General features: G+C 43.7%; 2 protein-coding genes across 2 annotated transcripts; one reads left to right on the top strand and one right to left on the bottom strand.

The window, feature by feature from the left end:
- Positions 1 to 201: 201 nt before the first annotated feature.
- On the top strand, positions 202 to 1,149 carry ARL6IP5 (ADP-ribosylation factor-like 6 interacting protein 5; the record flags this gene model as incomplete). The annotated part of the gene is made up of 2 exons (XM_009872823.1): positions 202 to 419; positions 745 to 1,149. Coding segments are annotated over 2 exons (391 nt in total), but the record flags the coding sequence as incomplete, so codon positions are not given.
- A 3,655-nt stretch (positions 1,150 to 4,804) lies between these two features.
- Positions 4,805 to 11,059, bottom strand: LMOD3 (leiomodin 3 (fetal)). Its single transcript, XM_009872812.1, has 3 exons — positions 10,735 to 11,059; positions 7,654 to 8,960; positions 4,805 to 4,831 (listed from the first exon to the last, which is right to left on the bottom strand). The coding sequence occupies exons 1-3, from the start codon at positions 11,057 to 11,059 to the stop codon at positions 4,805 to 4,807; spliced, it is 1,659 nt and encodes a 552-aa protein (XP_009871114.1).
- Between the last annotated feature and the right edge of the window lie 3,558 nt (positions 11,060 to 14,617).

The raw sequence follows: 14,617 nt of genomic DNA, 5'->3' as shown, positions 1-14,617 counted from the left end.
TTCAGTTGCCCATGTTGCTTTATTTAGCTTCTGCCTAAAAATCAGAGGCTGATAAAGGTCTTGACAACAATTGATTTCTTAATGCTTTACCTCATTTGTAACAAGTTGCCAGTGAGCTGGTGTTTGCTATATACTTGCAAGTCATGAAGGCTCTGAAACGGGACGCTTATTTTCTTTATTTTTTTTTAATCTTTTCTCCAGATTTCTGAGTCCTCTGAATATGCTTATTGGTGGTACCGTGGTGGTGCTGGTGTTCATGGGGTTTGTGTGGGTATCGCACAACAAGGATATACTCCGCAGGCTGAAGAAGCAGTACCCAACCGCGTTTGTAGTGGTCATCATGCTGTCTAGCTACTTCTTGATCTCCTATCTGGGAGATGTCATGGTGTTCATGTTCGGGATCACGCTTCCTCTTCTCTGTAAGTATTTTTCCTCTTCTCTGGGGGGCGAGGGGCACGTGTCTTGAGCTTTCTCAAATAAGTCTGCTGAATCTAAACTGGATGTTGTCTTTACTATCTCTGTTTAAATGATCTCAAAGCAAAATTGCAGGAAAGGGGACACAAAACAGTACAAGCCATCTTTAAGGTTATTATTAAACGGGTACCTGCGGTTACCTGATGGTTTGTTCAGGCTTCATCGTCTTCTAGTGATGTCATGGCATTGGAATATGTCACAAGATGAATGTGGCAAGAACTATGCATTCCTTGAGCATTAACAATTAATAAGTGTGTTTCTGTCATGCAGTGATGTTTATCCACGCTTCTCTGAGGCTCCGGAACATAAAGAACAAGCTGGAGAACAAGATGGAGGGAATAGGCTTGAAGAAGACCCCGATGGGCATCATACTGGATGCTCTAGAACAGCAAGAGGATAGTATCAACAAACTGGCTGACTACATATCTAAAGTGAAGGAATAAGCAGCTGCATCGTGGCATTTCTATCTGTTGCAGGAGTGTAGTTGCTATTTACTATTGTTCAAGCTTGCTTTCAGTTTGTGTACAAAACAGGAAATGCACACGGTGCAGATTAATAGTTGCAGGATAGAGGTATTCCAGGGTCTTCAGAGCTCCTCCGAGAAAATAAGAGCAACAACTTTTTTCTATTGTATAGCAAAATGTTCTGGTGTTTACACAAATACATACTAACTTACATGTGTTTGCTAGTCTCTTCTTCTGGGGAATAGAGGAGGAAGAGATGGAACCTATGGAATGCAGTCTGTCAAACTGTCCTGTAGCAAATCTGTCTATTAAAAGTAACACTCCTTTCATCTCCATTCTACAAGGTGGCAGTTTAGCCAGTTTATGTTGGAATGTTCAAGGTGAGTTGGAATGTATTAAAAGTAGGTATCTCTTGCCTTCTCCAAACCCCTCCCTTGAGTGATCTGTGTTGAGACCACCTTGCTAGCTTAACTGGCAAGCAGTAAAACTGTGCAGTGCTTGTAACAGATATGGGTTCCTGTCCTCACCTCACATTCCTCCTTTAGCAGCTGGGAAACAGTCTAAATAGATCTAAGCATGAAGAATATACGTGGCACCGTGCCTCTGTCTGTTCCAGTAAAACACACCTTTGGTCTCTGAAATCTTGAGATATATATATATATAAAGAAGATCCAAATTTCCTTGTATACCAGCTAAACTATGGCTGAGAGTGGGAGAACAAAAAGTTTTTGGATATGTTGGATGAGCTACATTTCTACCCTATTGATGTTTTTAAATAGTGCTACTTTAGGACTTACCTTGTTCTGCTTTAGTCTGTATAGGCTGTTTTGTAGATGGAGGTTTATGTGTGTTCTTGAGCGTGGGTCATCTGTTTCTTTCTTCTTAACCAGAATGCAAAGATATAACTAAAACATGCATCTCACTAACTCTGTACTTCTGACACTCTTCAAAGGAATAAACTGGATTTCAGGTTTACAAGTAAAAGCAATAAAAGTCAAGATACAGTTTTTGAAAGCCCATTCCAAATTCATGAAGATACTTGCCGGTAACAACTCCTGAAAGTGGGGTGGGTGATTCTTTTGTATGTATTTTAACTAACTGCCAGCTCTGATGGAATTACCTTGATAACAGAAGCTTACAAACAAATAGGGGGAAAAAGTTGTCCAGGTGACACTCTATTTGAAATATTCTTGCATCTCTTTTCTAATGAAGTAATTAATTTAACAAAAAAGCAAGGATCTGTGAAGTTAAAGCTTTTATGTAACTTACCATGCTGTTTCATAGTGAACGGTGTAGAATTCTGAACATGTCATTCCATTTAAGTGTTAAAGCGATCAGTATTTATTGAAAATGTCTGTATATTCCAGCCGAAGAGTCAAGGGCCTATTCCTCACTTGTAGCGCATGGTCTCTGTTTTTTGAAAACTGTTTCCACATTTAAAGAACATAGTAGTAGCCTATGATGTCATCATTACTGTAGACTTTTAAAAAAATGCACAGTTACGAAAAAAATAAATTCTAATGGTGATTGCTGTGTGCATTTATTCGAGGTGGGGAAAACTTGTTGGAAACTTGATCTTGTCTCTGTTTCATTGCTTAGTGAACTCCCTAGAGTGGTGGTGGGAGACCTGCCGTCACTCTGCGGCTCGTCCCGCAAGCCCTTGCTTGTGATTAAGGTGCTGGCTTGGAATGCTCCGTGTCTGTATGAACTTTGCTGAGGCACGAGGGACCTCTGAGCTGCAGGAATGTTACGGCCTTGCACTTGCATCCTTACTAAGACTTCTTTGCAGAGGTGGAGTACTTAAGGCATTTCTTCCTGCTGTTTCAGTCTCTTATATAACTCTACTTTACTTAACTGGGATTTTACATTTCTTTTAATTACCTGAGAGGGATTTTTGCTTCTAGGATTGCTGGGAGCTGTACCTCAAGCACTGCAAGGAGGCCAGCTCTGCTGGGTTAGACTAATGGTGCGATCTCTGTATCTGGCTGCCTCCCTCCTCCTGTGATCACTCGGGGGGAACACGGATCAGAGCGGGGCTGCACAGCTCCTGCTCTATCGTATACCCTGGTAATACGTGTCAGCTGCTTCTGGGTGTAGCAGTCATTGGCATCCGGCAGATCTGCAGATTGTATAACGCTGTATTTTCTTCTTTCCCCTGTCCTAACTGCTGAAATCGCAGCTGCTCCAGCCTGGCCATGGAGAGCAGCATGCCCTAACTGTGTGCTCTTGATGGAGGAGCTGCTTTTTTCACTTGCCACTTGCTGCCATGCTTCATGTGGGGACTTGGGTAAAAGTACCACGTTCCTTTCCTTTCTTACTTTTATTCTTTACAAAAAGAGAGGACTGTATGAAACGAGTGCAATGAAAAATGTTACTTCCTTGTTTTCTATCTCTGCTAGGCAGAAATGGCTCTCCCCTGCCCTTTATGTGATGCTTAAAAATTAATTGCTATGTTTCCCAAGCCTGTGGCATTACTGTTGGAGACAGAAGCAGAGCTGAGAACCTTTACAAGTTGAGAAGGCAGATATTTGGAAGAAACCAGGTGATAGATTCAGAAAGAACAAGGATAAATGAAAATTTGAACTAATGATATCGCTGATAATACAGGACTGTTATAATAAAGGTAGGAAGGCAAGCAAGGTAGAACTGAGATTTAGCTGCTGGGGGAAGGTTGTTAAGAGTTACAGGCAGGAGCAAGGAGACACTCACCTGGAGGAAATCCTGCCAGAAGCTGCAAAGCTGTGCCTTTTGAGCAAGTGTATCAGCCACAGAAAGGCTTTAAAAAAGCAAATAAAAAGCCCTAAAACAACTGGTCTCTTGTGGATGTGTCCCACAAAAGTGTGACTTACCTGTAGCTGCTTTGCAAGCAGTCTTGCAGCAAAAGAAAAAAATACTGTCATTAAAAAAGAGGAGAAAAAATCTCAAAAATATTAAGGAAAAACTAAGTTCTCTCTATGTAGGTTTAACCCCATCACAGCCAGCCCTGCTCAGGGCAAGACAAGCTATTCACACCCCATGCTAGAAGGAATGAAGAGTTTCTTAAATCCCTGGCAAAGAAAGGGGTAAAGCTCATCGTCCTGCCACAAGGATAGCGTGGAGAGACCCAAAATGGCATTTCAGTGTGCTCCAAGGTGCTGTAATTAAGGAACACATCATGGACAGAGGTGAATCATAGGGAATGAGGATTACAGCTCTGAAAGCAGAGCATGTCGTCGTTTTTTCTATGCTGATCAGATACAATGCCAACTAGACTGTGTTTCAAAATAGAGGTAGCTTGAAGCTATTAAGCTGAGGTATTCGATGTACCAGAGCAGTCGTTCTGTTCTGTGAGCGTCTTGTTAGCCATGGAAGTACTGCACACATCTTAGGGAGAGAGCTTTATTTCATTTCTGCTTCCTTAGCCTAGAAAATGAAGCTGTATACACAGAAACTAAATACATTTCTCACGGACAAGAGAATAACAAAGGAGCATGTGTGTGAAAAGAAAGATAAGATGAAACACAGCATGTTCCTGCAGAATCTGGCAGCAGAAGGACAACGTGGAAGCAAAATAGTTTGCTGACAAACTAGAAAGACAAGGTTATTGATGCCTCTGAGAAAATACTCCCACAACAAACTGGAGCTTCAAATCCACTTGGCAGACAGATGGCACCGGGATTGTTTGATACCTGATGGAAACGCTTAGCACTGACTTTTCCCATGCCAGGCATTTTCACCACACTTATAAAAGCGTGTATCGCAAGCTTTGTTCCCAAAGAGTCGTATATACCACCTGGGTTCTGCAGAAAACATCTGCAGAAACAGTTGTAAGCAAAACTTGAATAGTCTTTTTTTCCAAGTTGTTTTCTTCGGGTCAGTCTGGTCTCTCACTCCAACTGCTTTGGCAATGGCACCTGGACAAGGACAGTAAGTATTAGGAGGAGGACATTCCTTAGTCTTATTTCCCAAGTCAGTTTAGTTTAATATAAACCATCAGAAACTAAAAAAAAAAAAAAAAGAACAAAAATACAACAGCTGAGAGCTCCAAGGAGCTCTGCTTGGGAATTTCTTTTGTTTGTAATTCCCCATTTGCTGTTTGTGATTCTTAATGCCCGGGAAGTCAATTTGCAAGCAATGAATCTCGCTACAGAGTGAACAAACACCCAGCTCAGCTCAAGCAGTAGAACCCAGTTTTAGAGACAAAGCTGAGGATATCAAGGCAAATAAGGAATTACCAAGATCACACAGGCAGGTGAGAATGAAACCTTAATGCCCCAAATCCAAGCCCTTTGGCCTAAGGACACAGAACAACACCAAGCAGCTACAAAAAACACCAAACAAAAAACAAACCCCCAAGTGTGTCCATTGCTTCACCTTTCCACGAGCTGTGCTGGCAATTACCTGGCCCGTTTAGGATGGACCATTGATCCTTCCACCCCAAATCCCACAGCTCTGACTTAAAACAACCATCCAAAAATTTTTTGTGGAGGGGGAATGACTAGGGTTCACTATTGCTCCCTGGAACCCGGGATTCTTAATAATTGCAGAGCACTGGCACCGTCCTTCTCCATCTTCCTGAGAGCAGGTGAGCCAGCAGATCCCGTGGCACCAGCAGACCAACCTGCCATCACAAACGTCGTCTTGGCATGCACGCATAAACCGTGACCTTTGCGAGAGCAGGTCTCATCGTCTTAGACACGGCACAGAAATGCAAAATGTTGACTGAGATCTAGAAAGACCAGAAATGCTGCAGAGAGGCCCAGGTTGCAGCTGAGTCAGACTGCCTGGCAGAAACCACAGCCCAAAAAACTTGGTTTGGGGGCAAAATGTTCCCGATAAACCTGGGCCAAGGTCACTGCAAGACTGGCCCCTGCCAAAATTTCAGGATGAACTACTCTGAAATTACTGAGGGAGTAATTATTTCTGTGTAGGTATAAATGAAGGTAAAATGTGGCCCACTGTACTAAAATGTCAATATTTAACAAAACACAAATTATAAAATACTAGACCATTTCTAAGGGCAAAGGATTTTCTGTCCTCTTCCTCTAGCCTTAGCAACACAAAACAGATACATCAACATCGCTAGCTACAAATAAATCAGCCAGCTTTTAGCATTTCTTGACCAATGGTACAATACAAGTAAATACAACATTTCAGGAAAGCAAAAAGTTAACTCTGGTTGCCAACACCTTGAGAAGCAGCCCGTGAATTTGGTACCCAAGTAAGAGCATCACCAAGAGGCACCTGTCACAGTTTGGGACTTGGATTCTCAAAGCCATGATGATGTCAAGCTCACATTTGCACTTGAATTGTGACCACTGAGCACTTTCAGTGGCAAAGGTTTTCCTTAAAAATGAATATAGAAAAACCTGTGGGTTCACTACTTTCTTTCTATAACTTCCCTCCATCTTCACTACTAAGCGATCTAATTTTTTTTTCCTGTTAGCACTAGAATTCTGCAGTTGATTTGAATAGGGACAAAAAAAATCGAGCAGCAAAGGGTCACTAATTTCCTTGTCCCTACATTCCTTTTTACCCAGCAAGGCAGGCAGGAGCAAGTCAGCACTCTCGGTGTCTAGGCTAGATTTCAGTCTGGGTATATCTGTGTGCTGCAGGTGAATTTGGCCCCAATCTCCACTGCTTTTTATCAGTGTATTGACAATTTTCTAGACTTGATGACAGTTTAAAAAAAAACCCAGCAAACCACCACAATTTGTATCTTTTGCCACCAAACAGTATTTTAGAGGGCCAAGTATTTTATCTAAAATATTGTTAGGCAACGGTAAAAATACGCTGTGAGTTCAGGCAGTCAAAACAAAGCATCGTGTAGTCATCCTGTTGTTACAATTCAAAACATAAGGCTCAAACACATGGAAAAAAATATTGTAAGGGCTTTTGCAGTATCACCATTACACAAAGTAGTCCTACTAAAAAAATAACTTTTTAAAAGTATATTAAATTTCCCCTTGCACTAAAGCTTTGAATTTCATTCAAACCAGACCAACCAAAGGTCGTCCCAGACCACGACCCCTCTGTCTTCCCGCAGCCCCGGCCGGGGGGTGTGTGGCAGCAGTCACAGATACCGGCCACCCAGGGGCCTGGGCATGTACCACGGGTGCCAGGCACCTTGCTGGAAGTCCAGTTCCTTGCTCCTGTGCCGTTCCTGAAGTGACCTTGGGTGAGCTACCTTGGCGTTGCAGTTTATCCTTTATCAAACGGATCTGAGTGACGGTGCTTTCCTGTGGAAAGCGAGAGCTAAACCTCACAGGGCTGCTGAAGAGAGAGATCTGGGTTTTTAGGGGGGACTGAGGACAGATTAATGTGGAGAATAGTACCTGTTGGTCTCCTGAAACAGGCAATAGCATTTCCCTATCATAAATAATATGCCATTACTGCTACTGCCATGCTAACACTGAGTTTCTGTGGTTTTGTTTTACTTCCTAAGAGAATTTCCTTTCTTTTATGGGTGCAGACAGGGATGCACGAGGCTGCAGTCTGGGCGCTCGCTGCCATTTCTCAGCACAAGCTGGACTGTAACGCTGCCGAGGGAAACACCTGGGATGCCTGGAACGGGATCCCCCATCCCAGGAACGGCAGCCAGATGTGAAACAACAGCAGCACACTGCACGGGTCCCTTTGCCAGCCCAAGAGGAGGGCCAGCATCTCAAACAACAGTCCTGGAGCGCGCCGGGTGTCGGCAATTCCCTCCCCATGGAGCCAGGGCGAAAGCACTCACCGGTTTAAGATAAGCGACGTTGCTCTGACGAATGTCATTCAGTAGTTGATCTCTCGGGGTTATTTCGACGAGGGGAGGTGGCCTCCTCCTGGGAATTGGTTTAAGCGTTTTGATGACATCCTTGAGGTTGGTTTTCTCGGCGGGTTCCACGTATTCTGGCACGGCGGGTTTGCGCTGAGTCTTCTTCAGCTTGACCACTCTGAAGTTGACGGGCTTCTCGTTGCCCGGCTGCTCAGGGGCCAGCTGCCTCGTGTTCTCCTGCCTTTTGCTCAGAGACACAGCCTTGGGGACGGGTGGTTTGGGGGCTTGTGGGGGTTCGTGCATCCTCGGCTGGGGCAGCGGTCCTCCCAGCATTTCCCACATCCCCGGCGGCAACCCAAGTCCATTTTCCAGCATCGTTATCAACTCTCTCTGCTCTTTCATCTGCTGCTGCCTCTGCTCCTCTTGCCTCTTTTGCCTCTGCTTGTCCAGGTTTCTGCTGAGCAGATTGGTCACCACCATCCTGGGCCCTGGCAGTTCGAAGTGGTACCCCATTTTCAGGAGGGTGTCGTTGGCTTTCAGCAGCCTGGCGATCTCCATCTCTGCCTGGTGGCCCAGCATGCTCCGCTGGTTGTGGAAGCGGAGCTCCGTCAGCGTCTCGTTGTACTGCAGGCACCTCATGATAGCAACCACCCCTTTGCCGGAGATGAAGTTGGAGTCGATGTTCAGCGTGGTGATGCTCCTGTTCTCCCGCAGCATGTTGGCCAGCGCGAAAGCCACGGTGTCATCGGCCCCCACGTTGGCCAAGCTGAAGGTTTTTACGTTCTTGTTCTTTTTCATGGCATTGACAAAGTCTATCAGCATTTCTTTGGGGACGTTTTCTATGTTGTTCAGATTGATCTCTTTCACATCTGGGTTGTTTTTTCGGACCTTATCCAAACTCTCATCTAAATTAGTTTGATTTCCTGAGGGCCTGGCACTTAGCTTCATGAAGCTGGTATCCAGTGCTAACTTTTTGGGGATGTTTAGCTTTGATATTTTCTTTTCATTTTCATTTGGTTTTTCTGTGATTTCTCCCGATTCCATACCTGGATTCTGACTTGCCTGATCATTGCGATGATTCTCATTGGTGTAAGTCTCCTGTGTTTCCAGTTCAGCCACAGCTTCCTCTTCATCATTTTCCTCCTCTTCATCATCTTCCTCCTCTGATTCTTCTTCCTCCTTCTCCTCCCCCTCTCTTTCATTCTCGCTTCTATCATTCTTTGTCTCCCCAAACTGTGTTCCTGAGTTGGACAGGTGCTCGTTTTGGTAATGTCTTTCTTTTCTCTCTGCTCCCGGCACCCTTCCACCAGCCAGCTCACCGCTGTCGTCCTCCTTTCCTTCCACCTCCACAGCATTTCTCTGAGGAAGACAAAACCTCACAGCTGAAATAATTGAACGCAACTTTGCTGCAATAACATCCTGCTCAAATAAACACCTATCAGCTGGAATTAGATACCTTATGCCCATACATTATAGAATAATCCTTTAACTGTCACCTATAAGTCAAGGCTGTGCTAGCTTTCTTGGGAACACAGGAATAATTGCTCATAAAGTGACTGCAAGCTGATTTCCCATCTCTCCCTATTAAATTAAATCCTGACAATTAAATTTTCTGTGTATTTAATGCTATGTTACAGCAGTCCTTGAACCCTCTTAGCAGTTAAGAGTCTCTGACCCAGAATCTCTGGAGAAATCCAGAATGTCTGGATTTTGTATAAGTTTTATCATTTTTTTGACAACAGAGAAAGTTTATTTCACATGTCACAAACCACTGGAAAGCCGAGTTAACCACCAGCTGTTTGCTCAGCCCAGGGACAAGTCAAGAGGGCACTTCATAACAACCGTGAGGTCATCCAGCACATGAGACAACAAGGCCACCTGCTCTGGTACCTGCCAGAGCATCACAGCTAAGGAAGCACTTTTCTGAAAATAAAGCAAAATATTAGCTCAGTTTTATTTTGAGTCCAGAGATAGGAAGCTGGACTCTGCAAACAGCTGTTTGTAAGGCTTCTGGCATCAAAATAAAACCAATTACAAACTTCCACCATCTCCAGAGACCATCCTAGGTGAGATTGACTTTTTTTTTTCCAAGCCTCTTTTTGCAAGTGGACTCTCCATCACTGAAAAGTGCTCATGAAGCACTAATAAAGGATCAGCACATTTTCCTGAAAAGTTTGCACAAGTTCAGGTGGGGCAGTGCCATGGCTTGCACTTCACCAAAAGCCAGACAAAAAATAAAAATAAAAAAAAAAATCTCAAAGTCACTTCTGCCCTCAAGGCTGTGGTTCCTCCCTGCTGTGGTAGTGGATGGGTTTAGTACAGGGGTCGCCTGCCCAGCTGTGAAGGCAGCAGGCAGCTCTACACTCACATTCCAGATTTAACCTCACAAGTGTTAAAAAAACTCGTTTCTTTGAGGGTAAGAGCATTACAGGAGGGAAAAGCCGTAGATTTCATCCCCTCGCCAGTGATGTTATTAGAAAGCCACTAGTGGTCAAAAATTCATTTAGGTTCATATTTCCATTCCGTTAACCTATTTTTAAGTACAGCCCTCATCCTGAAAAATATCTAAGTATGACCTTAAGTTTATTTCAAAGTCGTAAGGGTGGTAGAATAGATTTAAGTACCGTATTGAAAAGGGTTGGACTGGTTCGTGAAGTTTGCATGGTTTAGTGAATGCTTCACGTTGTTAAAATGTGTTTTGAGGGTTTGTCCATTAAAGTCTAACAATTAATTAGTTTAATACATGCGACTCATGTAGTCTTCTATGGAAAAACTACATAGTTGTTCCATATGCAAAGTCAAATAAATTTGAGTTACACCCTCCAAACTCGTTTTATGATAACTTCTTAGAATTTAGATTTTATTACATTAAAAAGCTTAAGTAAATACTTAGAAAAAGTAATTTAAAAGTTACTGGCCATGACCTGAGTCTAAGCTGGATCCTGACATTGCTGAGGTTTTTAGGATGAGTTTAAATTTGTTTGTACTGTACCTTATGTAAGAGGTGGAAGCAGAGGCAGGTTAAGGTAATAAAACTACAAAACAAATTCCACAGCAAACGCATAATAAATATCTGTGATTTTTTGCTTGTTACCTCAGAGGGCAAGAGGGTGACGGGAACTCTCTCGTCCTCGAGCATGCGTCTGGATGCCTTCTGCCAGTACAGGTAGTCAACCAGGGACCTGTGGTCGAAGCTCCCTGTGGGGGGTTTCTCCGTCTGATCCCTCTGTATCATCCCAGTTGGGACTTCAGGGTCCGGAGCCATGACTTCCATCTCGGACTGCAGCTCCTTTAGCTCCTCGGGGGACAGGTTTGCCAGGATTTCATCTTCATCGATGTCCTCAGGACACACTTCTTCATCAGAGTTTTGGGTGTATTCAGACATATTTGTTCTTCTTCCTTTATTACTTTTAAACCTAAAGAGAAAGATAAATTTTAAAGGATTTTTTTTCCCCCTTCACTAGCAATAGTTCATTCAATTAAATCAACAACTTCATGTTTTGGTCATGAGCTGTGGCAGCTCTCAGTCTCAGTGCAGGCGACAGACCGCACAGCTAAGTCTATATTAAGCTGCACTTGGCTGGATAAAGAGAATTTATGGCGATGCTGCCACGCTCCATTTCAAGCAACCTATCAGCTGTGCAAACCCTTCTGACATTTCAGTGCAGCTGGTGCATCCCCCATGGCGTAAGGCAGGAGACGGACATCTTCTAGAGGATTCCTGGGGCACTTCACCTTCCAGCGCTTCGCCCCGTGCTTGAATCACTGCAGGCAGGTGGAGGGATGTTAGTGGTACCTGCAAGGTGGGTGGGTGGAATTCTGCACTGTGGGAAGAAGCAGCACAAGATCTCTCTATCCGTAAGGTCTTGGGTATCTCAAAAGGGCCAGGGACTGCAGGCTCTTCGCTGCCTTGAGCCAGGTCTAAACCCTGACCTAACACTGCAGGTGCTTTTGGTGTGAGCTGAGCCATCGTGCAAATCGATGGGCTCGCCCAGACGCCGGATCCGGAAGAAGGCAGTCGGAAAAAGAACAGTCAATGCAACACACACCTTGCCCTTGGGGCAGGTGTCGGTGTGGGGACAGGCACCAGCCCTTTGAACCAGCCTGGGAGGTCCCAGAGGGAGCATTTCCCACAGCCTGCCTGTGCCCTGCCCCTGCCCAGGGCAAGGCCAATGTCCTGTTTCTTGGCCAGCCTGTCTCCATCATGGACATTATTTACACTGGCAACAGATCTTGGCTGATAGTTCATCTCAGGTTCATTCTTTTCCCACTTTTTACCATTCTTTTGGGTTTTTTTTAGAGAATTAATAAGCAACTACGAAGATTCACTTTGGTAGCATTCGTAGAACTGATGTAACTACAGGTTACCTGATTTTATTTTTTTTCATTAAAAATGTCCCTTCCAGCTTTGTACCTCCTTCTTTGTTCAGAATATTTTATAGGCTTCTAAATTTATACTGCAAACCAGAAATCATCTCTCCAACACCACTGTACTCATGGCTGGGTTTTAAAAGCTGAGTAGCATGGGTGGGTAATTTTTCCACTACAGTGCAATTGAAATTTTGTGCCATGGTTTGGACTGTTTGTAGAATTAGGAAGATTTGCTCTCATAATTTCAAATATTCTTTGCAGCGGGCTTTGAATCGCATCCTCACCTTGCAGCTGTGAAAACGTCATTCATAGGAAAGAAATCAAAGATGAGAGGCTGCGAAACCAAACCCCACCAATTTTTAAGCCAATTTTTTAAGCGGTCTCAACCACTCTCTGCTGGAGTTTGCCAGCAGGAAAATAGTCTTGACATGACGATGGTCTCTCTTCGCTGTGTTTTGTAACAAGAACATGGTGTTCAAAGCCCTGTTAACCTTTATTAAAAAAAAAACATTATCCAAAGGTCCTCGTTTAATTAATGCTGTTACACAGCAGGGAAGAAGGCAAAAATTTAAGAATGAAATAAGTGGTAAGGAAAAAATTATAGAAACCCAAGCCAAGAAGGTAATGGCTCTGTTTGCCCCTTTGGTATTTCAGAGGACATCCTTATTTTATATTATGCAGCAGCAAGCACAACAGCAGACCCACACATCAATCTATCTGGTCTAAGCAGTTTTAACCCCCTGTGATTGCTGTCCATAAATAGAGTCCATAAATGGTTTCCTGATGTTATCAAATAAATCAATGCTCTTCAGTAGCTGGTATGTTATTCTCCCAAACGATGCCGTTTGGGTCACAGAAGCTGCCTATTCAGTGGTTACTTATCTCTTGCTAATTTCTTGACTGTAAATAAAGCCTGTGGTCACCTTCTTGTATTTCCATGATCTTCAGCCAGGCCATCCTGGGCCATGGGCTTGTCAGATTTGCTAAGTTAAGTAGGGTCAAACCCATGAAGTCCTCTCAAGAAAGGAAACAGGGATACTGAGAACACTATCAAGTATTTGAAAAGCAGGTTTTCCTCTAAGTAGCAATATATCACCTGTTGATACCATGGTTAGGAAACACTATACTTCTGGGAGTCAGATGCAGAGTGAAGGGCTGCCCACTGACACCTCTCCTGGTGACTCAGGTGTTAATCCTACAGATTTCCAAGGTGGGTATCACATTTTGCCTACTTCAGGTCTCTCCTTCATAAATTACCTCGAGTTCAGGCTTCACTTCCTTCCCTAACACGTTGCTTAGTGGTTTGGAGTGTTGGAAACTGCACATTAGGGCAACAAACGCTGACCTCTGGGCCAAACCTTGAAGTCTTTTCCATGGCAAAACCACCATCTTCTTCCCAATAACATTTGTGGGTCTACCCCTGAAATAATCACTCATTCCTCAACCTTCATTAAGACAGGAAAGCCACTTTCATCAGTAGCACTTGCTATTTTCACACCAATTTGACGCTGGCTCAGGAATCCCTGGACTAATAAGCTGCTGCAGGAGGTGCTCTGTTACCGATGGGCAGAGCTGTGCCAGCACCTATGCTCAAAGAATGAGCAGAAGACAAAAGGTACCTGCAGCGATCACAAAGCGATCCCCTACGGGTGCCAGCTCAAAATTCATCCTAAGCACTCACCTAACAAGTGTTAAATTTAGGCACTTTAGAAGAAAACTCGCAGAAGATAATGTAACGAGCAATTCATACTTACTGCTTGCTGTTCCTGAGGCAGGTACTGGTGTATGGAGGAACTCTTGCATGAAAGCCAGCAGGCTCTCACCCAGGATCATCTCACTTCATTGTTTTTTCTCATTCATCCATTTTCTTCAAAACTTCTAAACTATTGCTCTTGAAAGCAAAGGAGTTGGCAAGTTTTGAACTCAAATGTCAGGAGAGGCCAACCCCTGTATCACCATTTGGCATGAAGCAGGCCATCAAACCACGCTTCAAGTGCCTAAGACGTGTTCTATTTTTAAGGTAATTGATGGGACACATGCCGATGCCAAATGCCGGAGAGCAATTTCTATCATGGTGCCTTTTTTTTTTTTCTTGTAAACCACACATATTTATTTCCCTTTATTACCAATCCATGGCATTTCCAAGTGCCAAGGCATTAACTGGAATGAGTCGTAGAATGTGCCTGTGTAACATAACCTTGCATCACTTTTAAGAAACTCTTAGGCTTGATGGGGCAGTCTAAAAATTGACAAACAGTAGCATATATCAAGCACGTCCAGTGATGCAGTGTAATGCAATATGGGGATTATAAAGGGTCAGATGATGAGATCTTAACAAGTACTGAGTAACGAGAGCAATCATAGAGAGACACCCTGCGGGAAAAACACCAGGGATCATCCTGGGAAAAAAAAAAATGAAACCCACCACAGGTCCAAACTGTTACAGATATAAATATATCAGATTAAGTTTGTTGCTTAAATAGAGGAAGGACTTTCTAAGCACTTGCCCAAGTTGCTTGACAGAGAGCAGCAACGCCAAGCCCCGTGTGAAGCGGCAGTGGCTGGTGTGGGG

Source organism: Apaloderma vittatum, unplaced genomic scaffold (assembly GCF_000703405.1).
Source record: "Apaloderma vittatum isolate BGI_N311 unplaced genomic scaffold, ASM70340v1 scaffold1270, whole genome shotgun sequence".
Lineage (NCBI taxonomy): Eukaryota > Metazoa > Chordata > Aves > Trogoniformes > Trogonidae > Apaloderma > Apaloderma vittatum.
The sequence above is the reverse complement of the archived record's forward strand: the minus strand, read 5'-3'. Positions and strand labels throughout refer to the sequence as shown.

Excerpts from the sequence above, each read along its gene's own strand:
- LMOD3 (XM_009872812.1), bottom strand. The coding sequence starts at position 11,059 with ATGTCTGAATACACCCAAAACTCTGATGAAGAAGTGTGTCCTGAGGAC. Across the intron at positions 8,961-10,734 it reads ATCACAGATATTTATTATGC|AGAGAAAAGAAAGACATTAC; the intron begins GTTTGCTGTGGA and ends TGCCGGGAGCAG. Across the intron at positions 4,832-7,653 it reads ACGTCGCTTATCTTAAACCG|GTGCCATTGCCAAAGCAGTT; the intron begins GTGAGTGCTTTC and ends GTCCTTGTCCAG.